Source organism: Drosophila albomicans, chromosome 3 (assembly GCF_009650485.2).
Source record: "Drosophila albomicans strain 15112-1751.03 chromosome 3, ASM965048v2, whole genome shotgun sequence".
In the NCBI taxonomy this organism is placed as follows: domain Eukaryota; kingdom Metazoa; phylum Arthropoda; class Insecta; order Diptera; family Drosophilidae; genus Drosophila; species Drosophila albomicans.
In genome coordinates, this window is record NC_047629.2 from 38,215,372 (window position 1) to 38,230,750 (window position 15,379).

At 37.9% G+C, this 15,379-nt stretch overlaps 1 protein-coding gene across 9 annotated transcripts; it reads left to right on the top strand.

The window, feature by feature from the left end:
- Positions 1 to 3: 3 nt before the first annotated feature.
- On the top strand, positions 4 to 15,352 carry LOC117572102 (E3 ubiquitin-protein ligase Nedd-4). 9 transcript variants are annotated; one of them, XM_034254712.2, is made up of 19 exons: positions 4 to 216; positions 1,569 to 1,801; positions 8,209 to 8,291; positions 8,359 to 8,440; positions 8,642 to 8,680; positions 8,740 to 8,900; positions 9,463 to 9,610; positions 9,670 to 9,794; positions 9,856 to 9,955; positions 10,730 to 10,899; positions 11,136 to 11,343; positions 12,100 to 12,204; positions 12,399 to 12,636; positions 12,695 to 12,819; positions 12,885 to 13,026; positions 13,146 to 13,302; positions 13,370 to 13,663; positions 13,724 to 14,122; positions 14,185 to 15,352. In XM_034254712.2, exons 2-19 carry the CDS (start codon positions 1,625 to 1,627, stop codon positions 14,285 to 14,287), a joined length of 2,856 nt encoding a protein of 951 aa, XP_034110603.1. In that variant the 5' UTR covers positions 4 to 216; positions 1,569 to 1,624; the 3' UTR covers positions 14,288 to 15,352. The 9 variants fall into 9 exon arrangements, with proteins under 9 accessions (XP_034110603.1, XP_034110606.1, XP_034110602.1 ...); XM_034254711.2 differs by having other exon boundaries at positions 5 to 220; positions 8,740 to 8,909; XM_034254710.2 differs by having other exon boundaries at positions 5 to 216; positions 8,740 to 8,909.
- The last annotated feature ends 27 nt before the right edge of the window (positions 15,353 to 15,379 follow it).

Genomic DNA, 15,379 nt, shown 5'->3' on the forward strand with positions numbered 1-15,379 from the left:
TCGGTTTTAGTTAGTTGTCGGATTTCGTCGGGCGTGTTTTGTGCGGTGCTTTTGAGCAGTTTTGTGCAAGTGTTTTTTTACGTTTCATTCTACGAAAGTGATTAATATACCCGTGTGTAATAAGTAATAAGTGGAAAGATGTAAGCGGAATTCAAAGTTGACACGTGAATAAATCGAAACGCGAATCATCATAGTAGTTGGCAGTGTGTGAAAAACGTACGTGAGTGACGGCGACTTTTCCGCAAGTCTCATTACATACATACATACATATGTATGTACTTATAAGTGTAGTATATGTCCCCACACACACACACACAAGCATGCATACATGAATTAGCACATACACATACACATATTTTATAGTAGAACAATTTAGTTAAAAATACAACATAAATCAAAATAAATTATAGTGTCAGTGTGATTGTGTGTGCGTGTATGAGTCTGCCTGTGTATGAAGAGTTAAGACACTAACATTAAATTGTTTAAGTTGGAAAAGTGACGAAACGAAACGAAAGCCGGCCAAGTCGACACGCCGTTGAACCTTTCGCGCTTGGTTAATTACTTCGTTTAGTTTGCTTAGTTGCTCAACAAAGTATTCTATGCTCTCTTGCCTCCTACACAAAGGCACACAGACATGCACATGCACTTGCACACATACTGATGCATAATTACCTATGTAGAGTCGTTGTTGTTGTCGTATGCGAACTTTACACTTACAAGAAAGAGAGCAAAGCAAGTATCGTTCGCTTGTTCGTTCGTTCTCTACTCTACGCCTTTGTTGTCTGTCCGTCATCATGTCATGTGGCCTTGCTTTGCTTTTGCTGCCTTTCTTCACTTGCAGCTTCCAGTTATATTGTCACCTATTGTTTGTTATACCCGTCACACAAAAGCTTCATAGCAAGATAGCATATATTAGTGATAAATAAAAATTCCAAAAATGTATATATGGTAAAAATTGTACAGGGTAAAAACCGGCATGTAAATTGATTTTGAATTATTTATTTAATGGTTCCCTATTGTTTTACGAATCATATTTAGAATTACACTCTTAGATATAATAACATTTATTATTTATATCTTTATGCGTTTTAAAATAACAATTTATATTATAAAATCATTCTTCTATAGTCGAGACTATCAAATCAAACATAATAATATTATTAATATGGTGTTTCGCAATAATTTCAGTGAATTGCATAATTGCATTCATTTGATAAAGCCATGTTTATATAGTAATTGTTTTTATCATCTTTTTGCTGAGTAATATTGTAAATGGTTTCTAAGAATTGCGTTACAGGCGGTTGATAAACTGAGGAATATAAGTTGAAAATGTTTAGAGTAATTATGTATATTGTTAGGAGTTCTGACGATAACATTATGTTGCAAAAAAATCACTTAATAATTTCCACAAATTGAAAGCCGGGTGTCTCGTAGTCGAGCATACTCGGCTGTAGCTTACTAGTTTGTCACAACTGAAGCACTTTCGTTCTTGCGTGTCTTTTATAGTTAAATTTGCGTTTCCGTTGCTTTCATGATGCGTTCCCATTTCTATTTCGCATATTTTACAGCTTGCAACGGTTCAGAGAGGAGGCGCCACAAAAGAGGCAGAGGGACAGCGAGCACAATGTCAACACGAACAAGCAGCAGCAGCGCTGTTGTGGCCGCATCCTCGTCGGGAGGCGATGTGCCACGCCCACCGCCGAGACGACGCGCCGCATCAGTTGCCGGACAACAGCAGCAGCCGCAGCAGCGTCTGGATTACAGCAACGGACACGCGCCACGTAGATCGTTGGCCGCCGTGGTGAGTCGACAACGGATGATCTAAGGGGTAGATAAGAGGGTGACAAGGGGGATTTCACCTTGCTTATCTAGATGTTTTCTTTTTGCGTACTTTTTATGGTATTTTTACAGTCAAATCTAATCGTAGGAATAAGCCCAAAAAAAAACAGCTGTGGGGCTGCCTTAAAAGTTCTTTAGAGGGGGAAATGAAGAGAGAAAAGTACATAAAGAAGAGAACATAGAGAGCAGAGTTGGTTTATCTGTTTTTCTTTTTTTTTTTTTTTGTTCTCAAGCCATTGTCAAACATGCTAGCGACATTCAAAGTTGAATTTAATTGTGTGCATTTTTCACCTGCAGTATTTTTTTAAATGTCAACAATTGTGTTTTTTTTTTATATGCATAGCATATAGTATAAAAAGTTTATACGAATTGGAAGGCAGCTGCATTACTTTTTTTTGTGACTACTTCCAGGGCTGCAGATAACGAATTTCGCCTGATAAGCATTTAAAAATGCGATGCTTATCTTATTCCAGATCTTTGCGAGGAAAGCACGTTTCTTCTATGTACTCAACTTCGTACATATACATACATTAATGCCAGCCCGTCTGGAAATGCTTTGATCATTCGCTTAGCTTAATAAACAAACCAAGAATAATAATATAAACATAGACAGAATACTTGAAACAGTTCGTTAGCCAATTAACATATAGTACAACATTTATTTAATTCTTAATTTGTTTGTGGAAAGTGAATTATTTAGCTGGCAATTGAATTTATCAACAAACACTTGAATGTGCGTAATTTGAGCCCTCAATGAATTGAGTGATTTCAAGTTATTTGCCTAACTTATTTAACAGACAGTTGTCGGCAAGACAGAGATGGGGGAGTAGCAGCTGCCTTTTATCTTCATTAGTGCGCTTGTGTTAACCAATGTCGCTGTCACCGTCGCAGTTGGCGTCGTCTACTCTCTGCTGAGGGAGGGACAGGGATAGGGCTAGATTGAGAGTGATAGGGTACGAGCTTTTCAACCGCACTATATACTGTTTTTTTTTTTTGCTTAACCAAATAGGCAGCTTGAGTGTGTGTGTGTTCATTTGCGGCTAGTTTACTTTACGACAAATTGGTTTATTAAAGCCGCCAGCAGTCGAGTGTTAATTATTTTTAGTTGACACATTTCATGCATTGATTGTGTTTTACTTTACTTCCAAAATTCGTTTCACTCACATCGCAATAACAAATCACAAATATACACACATACATACGAACAAGTAAATACTTGAAAACATATGTTTTTGTTTTGGTTGCTTTGGCCACTTGTTCGTTTAGCAGCAGCTACCAGCGTTGCCAGATATTGAGGTGTCTGTTTGTAAAGCTCTCTCTCAACAAAATACTGCAAAATAGATTTTTGTTAGTTACGGCCACACTGGAAACATCTGCCTACAATTTATGTATATTTTTGTTGACATATATACGCTTAATTAGGCTTAACGCACTCGTAAAATGCTATTGTTGTTGATTTAGTAGCGTAGGCAATAGCATTTCGAGTTGACCAATGTAAATAAATGCATCTGATGAGCAACACCCACAAGAAAAAGCTTTGGGGCTCCATTCTCCGAATTTATGCCCTTTGAATGCCATGGCAATTTGGTCACACTACCTTGGAGCAGATATTTTAGTTTAGCTTAGAACGCGAGAGCTCCCGCTACATGCAACGGCACGCCGTCGTGTTGTTGTGCTCTTTGTTGTTTTTGTTGTAGTACAAATACAAGCAGAAAAAGTGGCAAAGACGTGACGTAGTAGAACATGTTTCTGCAATAGTGTTGGTCTGTGCGTGTGTGTGTGTTGATGGTCGTTGCTGGCGATGTTGTTGTTGTTATTGTTTCTATCGCTGCTTTTGCGCTTTTGCCTGTTAATGAGAGATAAATAAATGAATAATTGAATTATGTACACATATAATAAAATATAAATGCCGCGTGCGTTTCAAACTGTAGAGCAACACAATAGTATATGTGTATGTGTGAAGATGTGTTAATTATATAAAAAATACTCGCTTGTATTGTGCATACATATTAATACACCAACAACAGCAACAAAAACTAAAAAGCAACAGTCAAACTGGCAACTTGGCAGCAGGCAGGGCACACAGCCTTTTTTGTTGTTGCTGCTGCGTTCAGTTGTCGTTGTGGTTTTGCCGCAGTAGTTGTTGTTGTTTTTGTTGCTGTTGTCGTTGTCGTGAGCTAAGAATCAACGTCGCAATGTGAAAACAAGATTTGCCATCGCGCATTATTTACTGTGGCTCTCAGCGTTCTGCCCGCATTTCGATTTGGATTCAGTTTTGCTCTTTTTTTTTGGATTTCATTAGTCATGCATGGCAGAAGAAACTTTTAGATTTGAATTTAAGCAGAAATTCCTTCGTATCTCATCACAACAATGTTTAAAAGCAACACATGAATAAACAATTTTCGAAATTAAATGAGAGTCTGTTTTCTCTTAATAGCGGAAAAACACTGAGTATAGGCAAATAAAGCAGTGAAGAGTGTTTTTGCGCCAAAAATAAAATACGTAATACGTTTTGCTCTCGATCAATGCAGTTAAAACCGATCGACAAAACGCTCAATATTTATTGCTTATTTTTTAGTTGAAAAGGCGTGCATTAAATTAACACACAATACCGGGCAATAATACGTAAACAACATAAACAAAATACTACGCGTCCAACTAACTATATCTATTGATCAAAAGAAAAAATGGCTGAATCGACAACAACAACAACCACTCCCGAAGATGGCCAAATTCATGGCTACAACAATAGTGATGTAAGTTATCGCCAACAGCTGCTCTCTCCCTCGCTGTCCCTCTCTCTCACTATGTTTCTCTTGTTGTCTTTCCTTCGCTCATTTGCACTATTCACACCTACTTACGCCTTAACCGCTAATTGTGGTTCCGCAAACCTCTCTTGCTCTCTCTCTCTCTCTCTCACTATCTTTGGGTCGCTTTCCAGTGCTTGGATTTCGTCATGAACTATAGAACATTATGATGGGAGCAATTGCCTCAATGAGTGCTTCTGTTGTTTCAACAGTTCAGAGATCATTTGTAGTTTATTTTTAATATAATACTTTAGTTGACAGATAGTTGTGGATTATATGCTTTCAGTTTGACAGATATTTTTTTTATTAATTTCTTATTAGTGAGGATAATTTGTTTTTAAATAATGCTACTTGATCTTAGAGTAGAAATTTGATTTGTCATCAGTTCACGGAACTCCCCTTATTGAGAGTGTAATCGCATTGGAATCTAGTAAACCTGTTTAAAACTTGTCTTATCTGATAATTATTTATATTGATTCTGGTTTCGAAATTGTTTTGGCCTGCATACCAAAATTTATCAGACAACGAACTGCTCCAAAGGTGAAATATCACAAAATATAATAATAATAATATTTATTTTAAGCTAATAAATGGCCTAGAAAATTTACTAAACGCTTAATCAAATCGTATGTCAATACTTTTTATGGCTTAGTCTATTTATTTTTTGCCTCAACTCGCACATTGCCGGCAAGTTTTATTTATAGACTTTTACTCAACTGGAAATTGTTATTTATTTTCAATTTCACAACGTTTTAAATCCCCATTGAGGGCGTATGAAACAGGCTATAGATAATGCAAAGGTGTTTCTCATGTTAATACACGTGCAGTTTAACTTTCCATTTTTATGCACTTCACTTTTGTGTGGTTGTTATCAATTGAAAGCCACTGGGAGAAGAGTTGAGGATTTTAATGAACTGTTCTTGTGATGTTCTGTGCTCTGGGCAATCCATCAAGGAGAGCGACAACTCAATTTGTGTAATGCATTTGCAGTGACATTTGGATGAGCGTGGAAAATCAATTAAATCAATTTGGTTAATGGTGTTTAACTTGGGGTCATTGGGTTTATTAGTAGTGTACATATATGCTTATCATAGAGCAAATGTCACGTTTCCTTTGTTGGTCTGGGCGTATTCATAATTTCAATGTGGAGTGCCATCAGTTACAAAATGCTTGTAGTATTTGCTCTCTGATCTACAATATAGATAAAAGCACACACACACTTCCGTCCGACACGTCGGATTCTCAATTTGAATCGTCACTTATCAGCAGTACAAGAAATGATTATTCATACATATATTTCGAATGTTTATTGTTCATTCAATAAGACTGCAGCCAGTATGTCACATGTTAAAAGTCAAAATGGAAAACTAAAGTATTTCGCTTTTGATAACAATGCGATAATCACATTTAGCAAAAAGGTGGTTAACCGCTAAGTAAATCAACTGTTCGAAAATAATTTATTATATTATTATCAACATATATAGTATAGAAACCAATGACTTTGTTCACATTTTTTAAAACAAATCATTAGATCTAGATTTTTTCTTATGTTATGGTCTTAAGACCACAGTAAATTGACCGCTAGTTAAAAATAAATGGTATATAATATTTCTAACGAAACATTGCATTTTATTTAATTAATATTAAAAGCCATACTTTCTTTTAAAATGTGTTATGTTATACATTTATAAAATGAAATTCTTTATGTTACAGTCATAAAGCAGTCTTAAGACAAAAAGTACATTAAATAAACTTAAAAGTATCATTAAAAGCAATGTTTTTCTTCAAATGCTTTAAAGTAATCCACTGCATTTAAGGGCAACATGAAATATATTAATTTATATTGAAAGCCATTTTTTATGCTACGATCTTCAGGCCCTAAGTAAATTAGGAGCTAATCCAAACAACTAGTTACAAATCAACTTAATATATTTAATGTTTAAAGCAATGCCGGCCTTCAAATACTTATGGGTTAATTCAGAAGATTGAAAGCCAACATTAAATGTATTAATTAATATAGAAAACCATTCTTTATGCTACAGTCTTGAGACCCTAAGTAAATCCAGCAGATTTAAGGGCTAAAAATCAATTTAATGTCGGGCTTAGTGTCGCAGGTCTTGGGCATGTTCTTGGCCCGAAACAAGACCGCAACAACTACAGCTGTTGTTGATTGATTGACCGTTTGACTTGTTTAAGCGGGTTTTATGTTTTTTTGTTTTTTAGGGTAATAAACAGCTGATGCAAAATGTGAGTGTTTTTCGCCACAACTGCGACGTCATTTTGTGTGACACGTTAATTGACGAGGCCGTAATTAAATGAAATGTAATGTGTATTTTGATTCAGCTGTTGTACATATTTAAATAGACTCGTGAGACGCGTTTATTGCACAAGCTGTTAGCTGTTAGCTGTTGGCTGACAGCAGTAGAAAAGATGGAAAACCGCTGAAAATCAATACGAGAAACAAGTTCATGGAAAATCCACCATAGAATTGGTTAAAAATGCACAAATTTACAAAACGTGTACATGCCACTCGACTGACTATCCGTCTGTCTGTCTGTCCGTCCGTCCGTCCGTCCGTCTGTCTTTCTGTTGGCTAGCAACACTTTGTAAGGTTTGGGGTCAGAATTGTGCCGGTTAATCGCTTCCCTTGAAACGAACTGTCGTTGTATATATGCGGGAAATAATCAAATGAGCTCAATCAAAACTGAAAGCTAATTAAACGGTGGATTTATTACAACATTACAACATCGCAGATTTCTGTATGTTGTTAGTAAATTAAATAAAGGTTTATTATGCACATAGATCAATTGCAAAGAGATGAAGTCCTAAGGTCTATTATTATTATGCGATTAGCTGCTGGCGTGGACAACTAATAAATGTACTTGGGGCCTCATAATTAGCATTGAGGGAGTGACAAGACTCCTTAAGTTTTTCTTTTGCACTCGGGTCAAGGTCAACACACAATTGTGAGTCGTTGTGACCCACAAAAACATCTTATATACGTGTAGTATTTCAGCATTAAAATGCATAAATTAGCCACAGTCAGCAGCAGCAGCAGCTTCAGTTACAGCCTGCGCTGCGTATGCGTAATCGTTGACATTAAGCATACGCAGCTTATGCCCAAATTGTGTGACGCTGTGGCTTATGTACAGCAATGCGTGTGTGTTTGTGTGTTTATATATAGAAATGCCTGTATACGCTGTTTTGTTTTTGTGATTTCTGTGAAAGTTATTGTACACTCTATCCACGAAAATCGTTAAATGGGATGTCGCTAAGATGAGAGCGGGGAAAGGGGAACGGGTGTGGAATATACATTTGTATACATTTATGCTTTTACGCACTGTTGATGCCTATATGATCTCATCTGCTGTTTACAAGAGGCAGCAGCAGCAGGAGAAGTAGAAATTTCTCTTAGGGTATTCAAGAGCAAAAAGCTGAAGTGACTCATTTGTGGGTCGCTGTCGCAGCTGCTTTTTGAGGCGCCTCTTAGGTTGGATTATAACAACTTGGACTTGCTAGCTACTTTGTGTGTATATTTATTCACGTATTTGTTTCTTTGCAGAACGACACTGGCGATTCGTGTCATTTGCGCATTGTTGTGCTTAGCGGCAAATCCTTGGCCAAGAAGGACATCTTTGGTGCCAGGTGAGTGTGAACTTGAAATGTTCTGTGACTTTGCCTTGCAATTAATTGAGTTGGAACTTCTTTACAGTGATCCATATGTGCGCATCGATTTGAATACAATTAACGGTGATATAAATATTGACTCGGTTTTAACTAAAACTAAAAAGAAGGTAACTATAAAGTAAATAAATTGCGAGTGCAGTTAGTGGCAGGTTTTATCTTATCTGCCGATGTTTGTGAGGGAGTAACAATGACTAACGAAATGTGTCTTGAGGCGCTGCTTAAGTCATGCCACAGCAATGTTATCTCAAGGCGCTAATTAAATGCCGCAAACATAGCATAACTAATACACTCTTGACCTTTCTTTGCAGACATTGAATCCATCCTGGAATGAGGAGTTCATATTCAGAGTAAGTTCAACACATGTCCATTTTATTAATTAGAGACTAAATTGTATTTGTTTTCGCAGGTTAAACCGTCTGAACATAAGCTTGTGTTTCAAGTATTTGACGAGAATCGCTTGACACGCGATGACTTTTTGGGCATGGTGGAACTGACCCTGGTGAATCTGCCCACCGAGCAGGAGGGACGCACGATCGGCTCCCAGAGCTACACGCTGCGTCCGCGCAGGTCAGTAGGGTATGTTTATTTCAGTTGCCGTTTGATTTCCTTTATTTAATTTCAGTTGAGTTTTCAATAAAACAATAAAATTTGTAACAAACTACAAAAGAAAACCCATAAGAAATGTATAGTACAAAAAAAAAAGAAGAAAAATACAATTGTAAACTAGTTGATTAGTTAGCAAAGCAATCACAAACAGTTTATGCTTTACACACATTTGTATTTATATGTACATAACTATTCATATAGAGTATACTACGAGTATTATTTGTTGTGTACCAGTAAATGCTTCTTTTTCTATCAAAACGCATCTCGAATTCGACACTAGATTTGTTGCTTTTTAGTTGAGGCTTTGTTGTGTAATTGTTTATAGTTTATTGTTTTTGTTTTTGGTATTTATACTATTTTCATTTCGATTCGTATTGTTGTGTGTGTGTTGGTGTGTTGGTGTGTCGGTGTGTGGTGCTTGGTGCTGTGTGTAAAATTGTCGTGCATTTTCGTTGACAACTTGGCCTTCAGCAGTTAACATTGAACAACTCCCCCGTTTATTTGTATTTACACACAAATATAGCGCTAAATCACGCATCAAGGGTACACTGGAGATATACCATGCGTTCATACGCGAAACACGCGAACAGAGCGAACCGTCGGGCAACAACAGCGACGGCGATTGGGAGCACGTTGAGGCTACAAATTCGGGCGAGGTTTCATCACAACCGGTAAGTGTCATTTCATCACCTCGCTTATGATGCATACTAAAGTGGGTTTTTTCTTTTAGCATCCCTTTCCTAGTGGCGGTAATGACAGCTTGCCTGCTGGCTGGGAGGAACGACAGGACGCAAATGGACGCACATATTATGTGAATCATACGGCGCGCACCACGCAATGGGAGAGGCCGACCATGTAAGCTAATCAGATAACATACATACTATATTTACGTATATTATAATCACATTAATTGCAGCTTGACAAGCAACAACAGCCAAAACGTTGATCAGCTGGCCTCAGATTTCCAACGACGTTTTCACATCAGTGTGGATGAAACGGAACCGGGACGCGGCGCGGTAAGTGCGATGCCACAATTCCAATTGCTTCATCCGTCATCGTTGACTTGCCATAGTTGTTATTAACAAGTTCACAAGACAAACACAACAAAAACAACAATAACCAAGAAAATGATCTTCTAAAAACGTTTTACTACTATTTTGATTTTACTATTTTGATTATGGTGCATGTCTCTGGTTCTTTTAACAATTGCAATTGACTCAATTGTTGTGCATGAACTTTACTCGTTAACTGTCAAACACACACTGCACCTCAAAACCAAACATACACACACACACACACACACACACACACATACATCACAATCACACACACGCAGCGAACAAAGACTGAGCCAAGAGAGCTAGAGCTCTTGGCAAGCGATGAAAGTAGCGAGGAAGATGATGATGATGAAGACGATGAGGATGATGAGAAGTGTCTGCATTGTGGCACAGTGCACGAAGAGCAGGAACAGCAACAGGAAGTGGAGCAGGAGCAGCAGCAAGTGGCTGACAATGAGGATGAGCAACAAACTGTTGCAGACAATGCCCAAAGCTGTGATATGCTCGACAGCAATCTGAATCTGTACCTGCGTCGCATGTTTGTAATGCCCAAAAAACGATACGATTTCACTCTTGATAACGCTAGACTTACAATCTCGATAACTCGCTCGTTCATTGCTCACCTTAGCTTAAGGAACTCTCTGCATTTAGCTCGCGCCCACATTTCTCTGTAGTAGTTGTAAGGCTAGTTTAGCAACTGTTGAGTTCATCACTTTTATTTGACCACTGTAGGACAATGACAATGCCACAACAGCAGAATCCACACCAACAATCTCACGCACTCAGTCACAGACCTCAGTGAACAGCAACAACAACAACAACGAAATCAACAACTTCCACCACGATGATAATGATGAGAACAACGATGCAGCTGCGAACCCAACTCAAATGGACCATGCCAGGTTAATATCTAAACGCCAAACACATACACACACACTTCATGTTGTTAGCAGCCACCACAAACCGAAATGAATTCCTTCCTCAATCAAATGCTCTTCTCTTGTTTGTGTGTGCGTTGTTTAACATTTGTCGAGTTCAATCCCCCAAAATGACTGTGGACTCGTTACTGTGTGTGGGATTGTCTCCTCCTAATTCCTCTCTAGCATTATTCAAATTCTTTTTTATCGTGAAACTGCAGTTTTGTTTACAATTCTCTGCGACATCCCGGTCGTGATGGAGTCCAAGTCTCCGCCACCAGTTTGCAAAACGATTTGCGACCGGTGCGTGTGGAATCCGCTGTTTCAAATCGTAATGTTCGACGCGGCAACGATCCCAGTTTGGCCCGCCCACAGTTGGAGAACAACAACAACAGGCAGCAGAGGCGACGACAGCTGCGTAGACAATTGGTTAGCATACACACACACAGTCTACACACTCTTCTCTCTCTACTAAAGACACACATTAGCTACATCTTTTCACTTCACATTGACACTGTAACACTTCATGCTCATTTTTCTTGTGATTGTCCTAGTTTTCATTGTCAAATTTGCACTTGTTGTCAACTTAAATTCTTTGTGATATTTGCTGCCAACTACAATACACATATTTAGCCCATGCCAAAAAAGGGAAAACATCCTCTGCAATATGATCAAATGTCATTTATTTAGTTTCAAATTTTGATGTAAAGACTCTGCACAAAGTTTTCTAGTTTTGGATGGGCTCAATATGGTCTCGTCAAGCGGAAAGGGTAAGCTCGACACTTGGAGCGCAAATAGAGAAAATTATGTAGATTTGTATAGTAAACACTTCCATCTCATACACTTAACACATTCTGCAACAATTGTAGACTTATATCGTACTAACTTTTCACTTATATCACACACTTTAGTTATTAATGTACTTTAATTTTTATTCTGTGCTTAAGGCTGCAATGTAAACTAAACTGCTTTGGGTTCTGCTTTTCATTTAAGTTTTGTATAGCTTTTCGTATTTTGCAAAATTGATTATAATTTTTGTGATCCATTTCTGTTCTGTTTCTTCCGACTGCAATAAAAACAAATTGATAAACTACAACCAAAACAACAACAACAAACATAAAACATAAACGCAAAATTCGTAAAATGCATCCATAAAATAAAAAAATATATATGCAAATAAATTAGAGCGAAGACACCGATCACACAGACAGCCACAATCCCTCAGAGATCTCAGCTCCGTCCACACGACGCAATTCCGAGGAAGACAACGCGGCTGTGCCCACCGATCAAGTAATGTTTCATATTCCATATACCAAAAAAAAAAATAAATTCAATATTTGAAATGCACTCAAATAATTGCATATTTACTATGTATTTGTGCATGTGCTTTTATAGACGACAACTATCTACACTTTCAATTTCAGCTGAACAGAATGTTTTTGTATTAAGATGTCTAATTATTTCGATTGATTTCGCTTTTGCAGGCCGCAGTCAATGAGGAGGAAGCATTACCACCACGCTGGTCCATGCAGGTGGCGCCCAATGGACGTACATTCTTTATCGATCACGAGGCACGTCGCACCACTTGGATTGATCCACGCAATGGTCGCGCCAGTCCAATGCCAAATCAAACACGTCGCGTCGAGGACGATTTGGGTCCCTTGCCCGACTCGTGGGAGGAACGCGTGCACATCGATGGACGCGTTTTCTACATTGATCACGGTAAGCAACGTTTTTATATGCTACGGAAATGTTATTAATACCTGATTCTCATCCTTAGATACGCGCACCACACAGTGGGAGGATCCACGCCTGTCAAATCCAAACATTGCCGGACAGGCGGTGCCGTATTCGCGAGATTACAAACAGAAATACGAGTATTTCAAGAGTCATATAAGAAAACCTGTAAGCAGTCAAGTAAACCTCCTCAACTCATTCACTACTAAGCTACTCTTTTATGCCTATTGTAGACAAATGTACCAAATAAATTTGAGATACGTATTCGCCGTACATCCATATTGGAGGACTCGTATCGAATCATTAGTTCGGTGACGAAAACCGATTTACTGAAAACTAAATTATGGGTAGAATTTGAAGGCGAAACGGGCTTAGGTAAGTTTATGTTTTATATATTTAAATTCAACTTTAAAACGATTATCGTCAAAGTTTAAAGTTAGGTTATAAATTTATGTATATGCTTTAATAACAATAACAAACTATTCAATTTGCAGATTATGGCGGCCTTGCTAGGGAATGGTTCTACTTGCTATCCAAAGAAATGTTTAATCCATACTACGGACTCTTCGAGTACTCGGCTATGGATAACTACACCTTGCAAATCAACAATGGCAGCGGCTTGTGCAATGAGGAACATTTAAGTTACTTTAAGTATGTACAAAGACTTTCATTTTTGGAAAGTAAACTTTTAAAATGTTATCTGTTTATTCGTCTACAGATTCATAGGACGCATTGCGGGCATGGCTGTGTATCATGGCAAACTGTTGGATGCGTTCTTTATTCGTCCCTTCTACAAGATGATGCTGCAAAAGTCCATTGACTTGAAGGACATGGAATCTGTGGATACCGAGTACTACAATTCATTGATGTGGATCAAGGAGAACGATCCACGCATACTGGAGTTGACATTCGCTCTCGACGAAGATGTGTTTGGTCAAAAGAGTCAGCATGAACTCAAACCGGGCGGCGCCAACATTGAAGTGACCAACGAAAACAAAGATGAATACATCAAGTGAGTCAATCTAAAGTACAACATCTTGGCATAATTTAATATATTTCACTTACTTTACAGACTTGTCATCGAGTGGCGCTTTGTGGCACGCGTTAAGGATCAAATGTCTGCCTTTTTGGATGGCTTTGGTTCGATCATTCCCTTGAATTTGATCAAGATCTTTGACGAACATGAACTGGAGCTGCTAATGTGCGGCATACAGAACATCGACGTCAAGGATTGGCGTGAGAATACGTTGTACAAGGGCGATTACCACATGAATCACATCATTATTCAATGGTTCTGGCGTGCCGTGCTCTCCTTCTCCAATGAGATGCGTTCGCGTCTGTTGCAATTCGTTACGGGCACATCGCGTGTGCCAATGAATGGTTTCAAAGAGCTCTACGGCTCGAATGGCCCGCAAATGTTTACGATTGAGAAATGGGGATCACCCAACAATTTTCCACGTGCACATACCTGGTAGAGTTGAAAGAAATTATTCCAAAAAGTATAGTTTTTAATAAGAGTTCTTTTAATTGCAGCTTTAATCGCTTGGACCTGCCACCCTATGAGGGTTATCTGCAGCTGAAGGACAAGCTGATCAAGGCCATTGAGGGCAGTCAAGGATTTGCTGGCGTGGATTAATAACACTGGTCTTGTGTGCGACGGCGTTGGCAATGTGGGTGACGACAACAGCACTTGGCTGTGGCAAACAGTTCAGCAGTTATATGAGGAGCAACAGCAACAACAACGACAGCAACGACGACACACAATCACATCACAGCGACAACGAGAGAGAGACCAACAACTACTAATACAACTGCTGCAGCAGCGCAATCGCATTGCAACCACTTGGAACACCACCGCCACCCACTCGTGTACTTATTTGTTTGTTTGCTTTTGTATTATAATCATTTTTGCTAGTTTCGTACTGTTTCGTATGTATTTTTAAAACTTTGGCGGCGGCAGCACAAAAACAACAACAACAACAGCAATAACGCGCAGCAGCAGCAGAGTGCAGATATATATATATAGAGTACATTTTGAATGCTCCCTGTGTATTAATTAGTGTTTTGTGTTTATGCATGTTACCATTTGCCAACAATTGTAAAAAGTAAAGAGAGACTCCCCCCTTTAACATATATAACAAACTACAACTAAAACTACAACTTAAAATGAATTTGCATTGCCTGCGTTCATATAATAAGTAAACAAACAAAAGAAGAAAAAGCAACAAATATGCGAAATGGATAAACAACAAAATATATATGAAGTTTTTTATAATTGTTATTTTGCGATATTTGTCTATATGCCTAAAAACAAACAAACAAAAACACACACCACACTGACACACACACATAAAACTGACATTTGATGCAGACGATTGTGAAACGTAACTTTTTTATTCTGTATAACTACGCGTGTATTTAAAATTGAAAGAAACAAATGATTAATGTTAAATGTGCATAAGTATCTCCAATTTTAAATGATAAAGTTAATAAATAACTAAACAATAAAACAAAATCAGAATACTATACTGAATCGCAAAATCAAATTTATGTATATTGTTAAACTTAAATTATATAATGCATTCCAAATGTTTATGAAAGAAACAAAAAAAAAGAGAGAACACAAAACAAGAATAAATATGATAACTGTAACTGATGATATATCTAAAGAAAGCCGATTAAAGCCTATATAAAAACTGAACTTTAAAGTCAAATTATGATAATGAAA

Coding starts and splice junctions, on each gene's coding strand:
- LOC117572102 (XM_034254711.2), top strand. CDS start 1,625: ATGTCAACACGAACAAGCAGCAGCAGCGCTGTTGTGGCCGCATCCTCG. Junction 11,344..12,099: donor GACAGCTGCGTAGACAATTG/GTTAGCATACAC, acceptor CAAATAAATTAG/AGCGAAGACACCGATCACAC. Junction 12,820..12,884: donor AGAGTCATATAAGAAAACCT/GTAAGCAGTCAA, acceptor TGCCTATTGTAG/ACAAATGTACCAAATAAATT.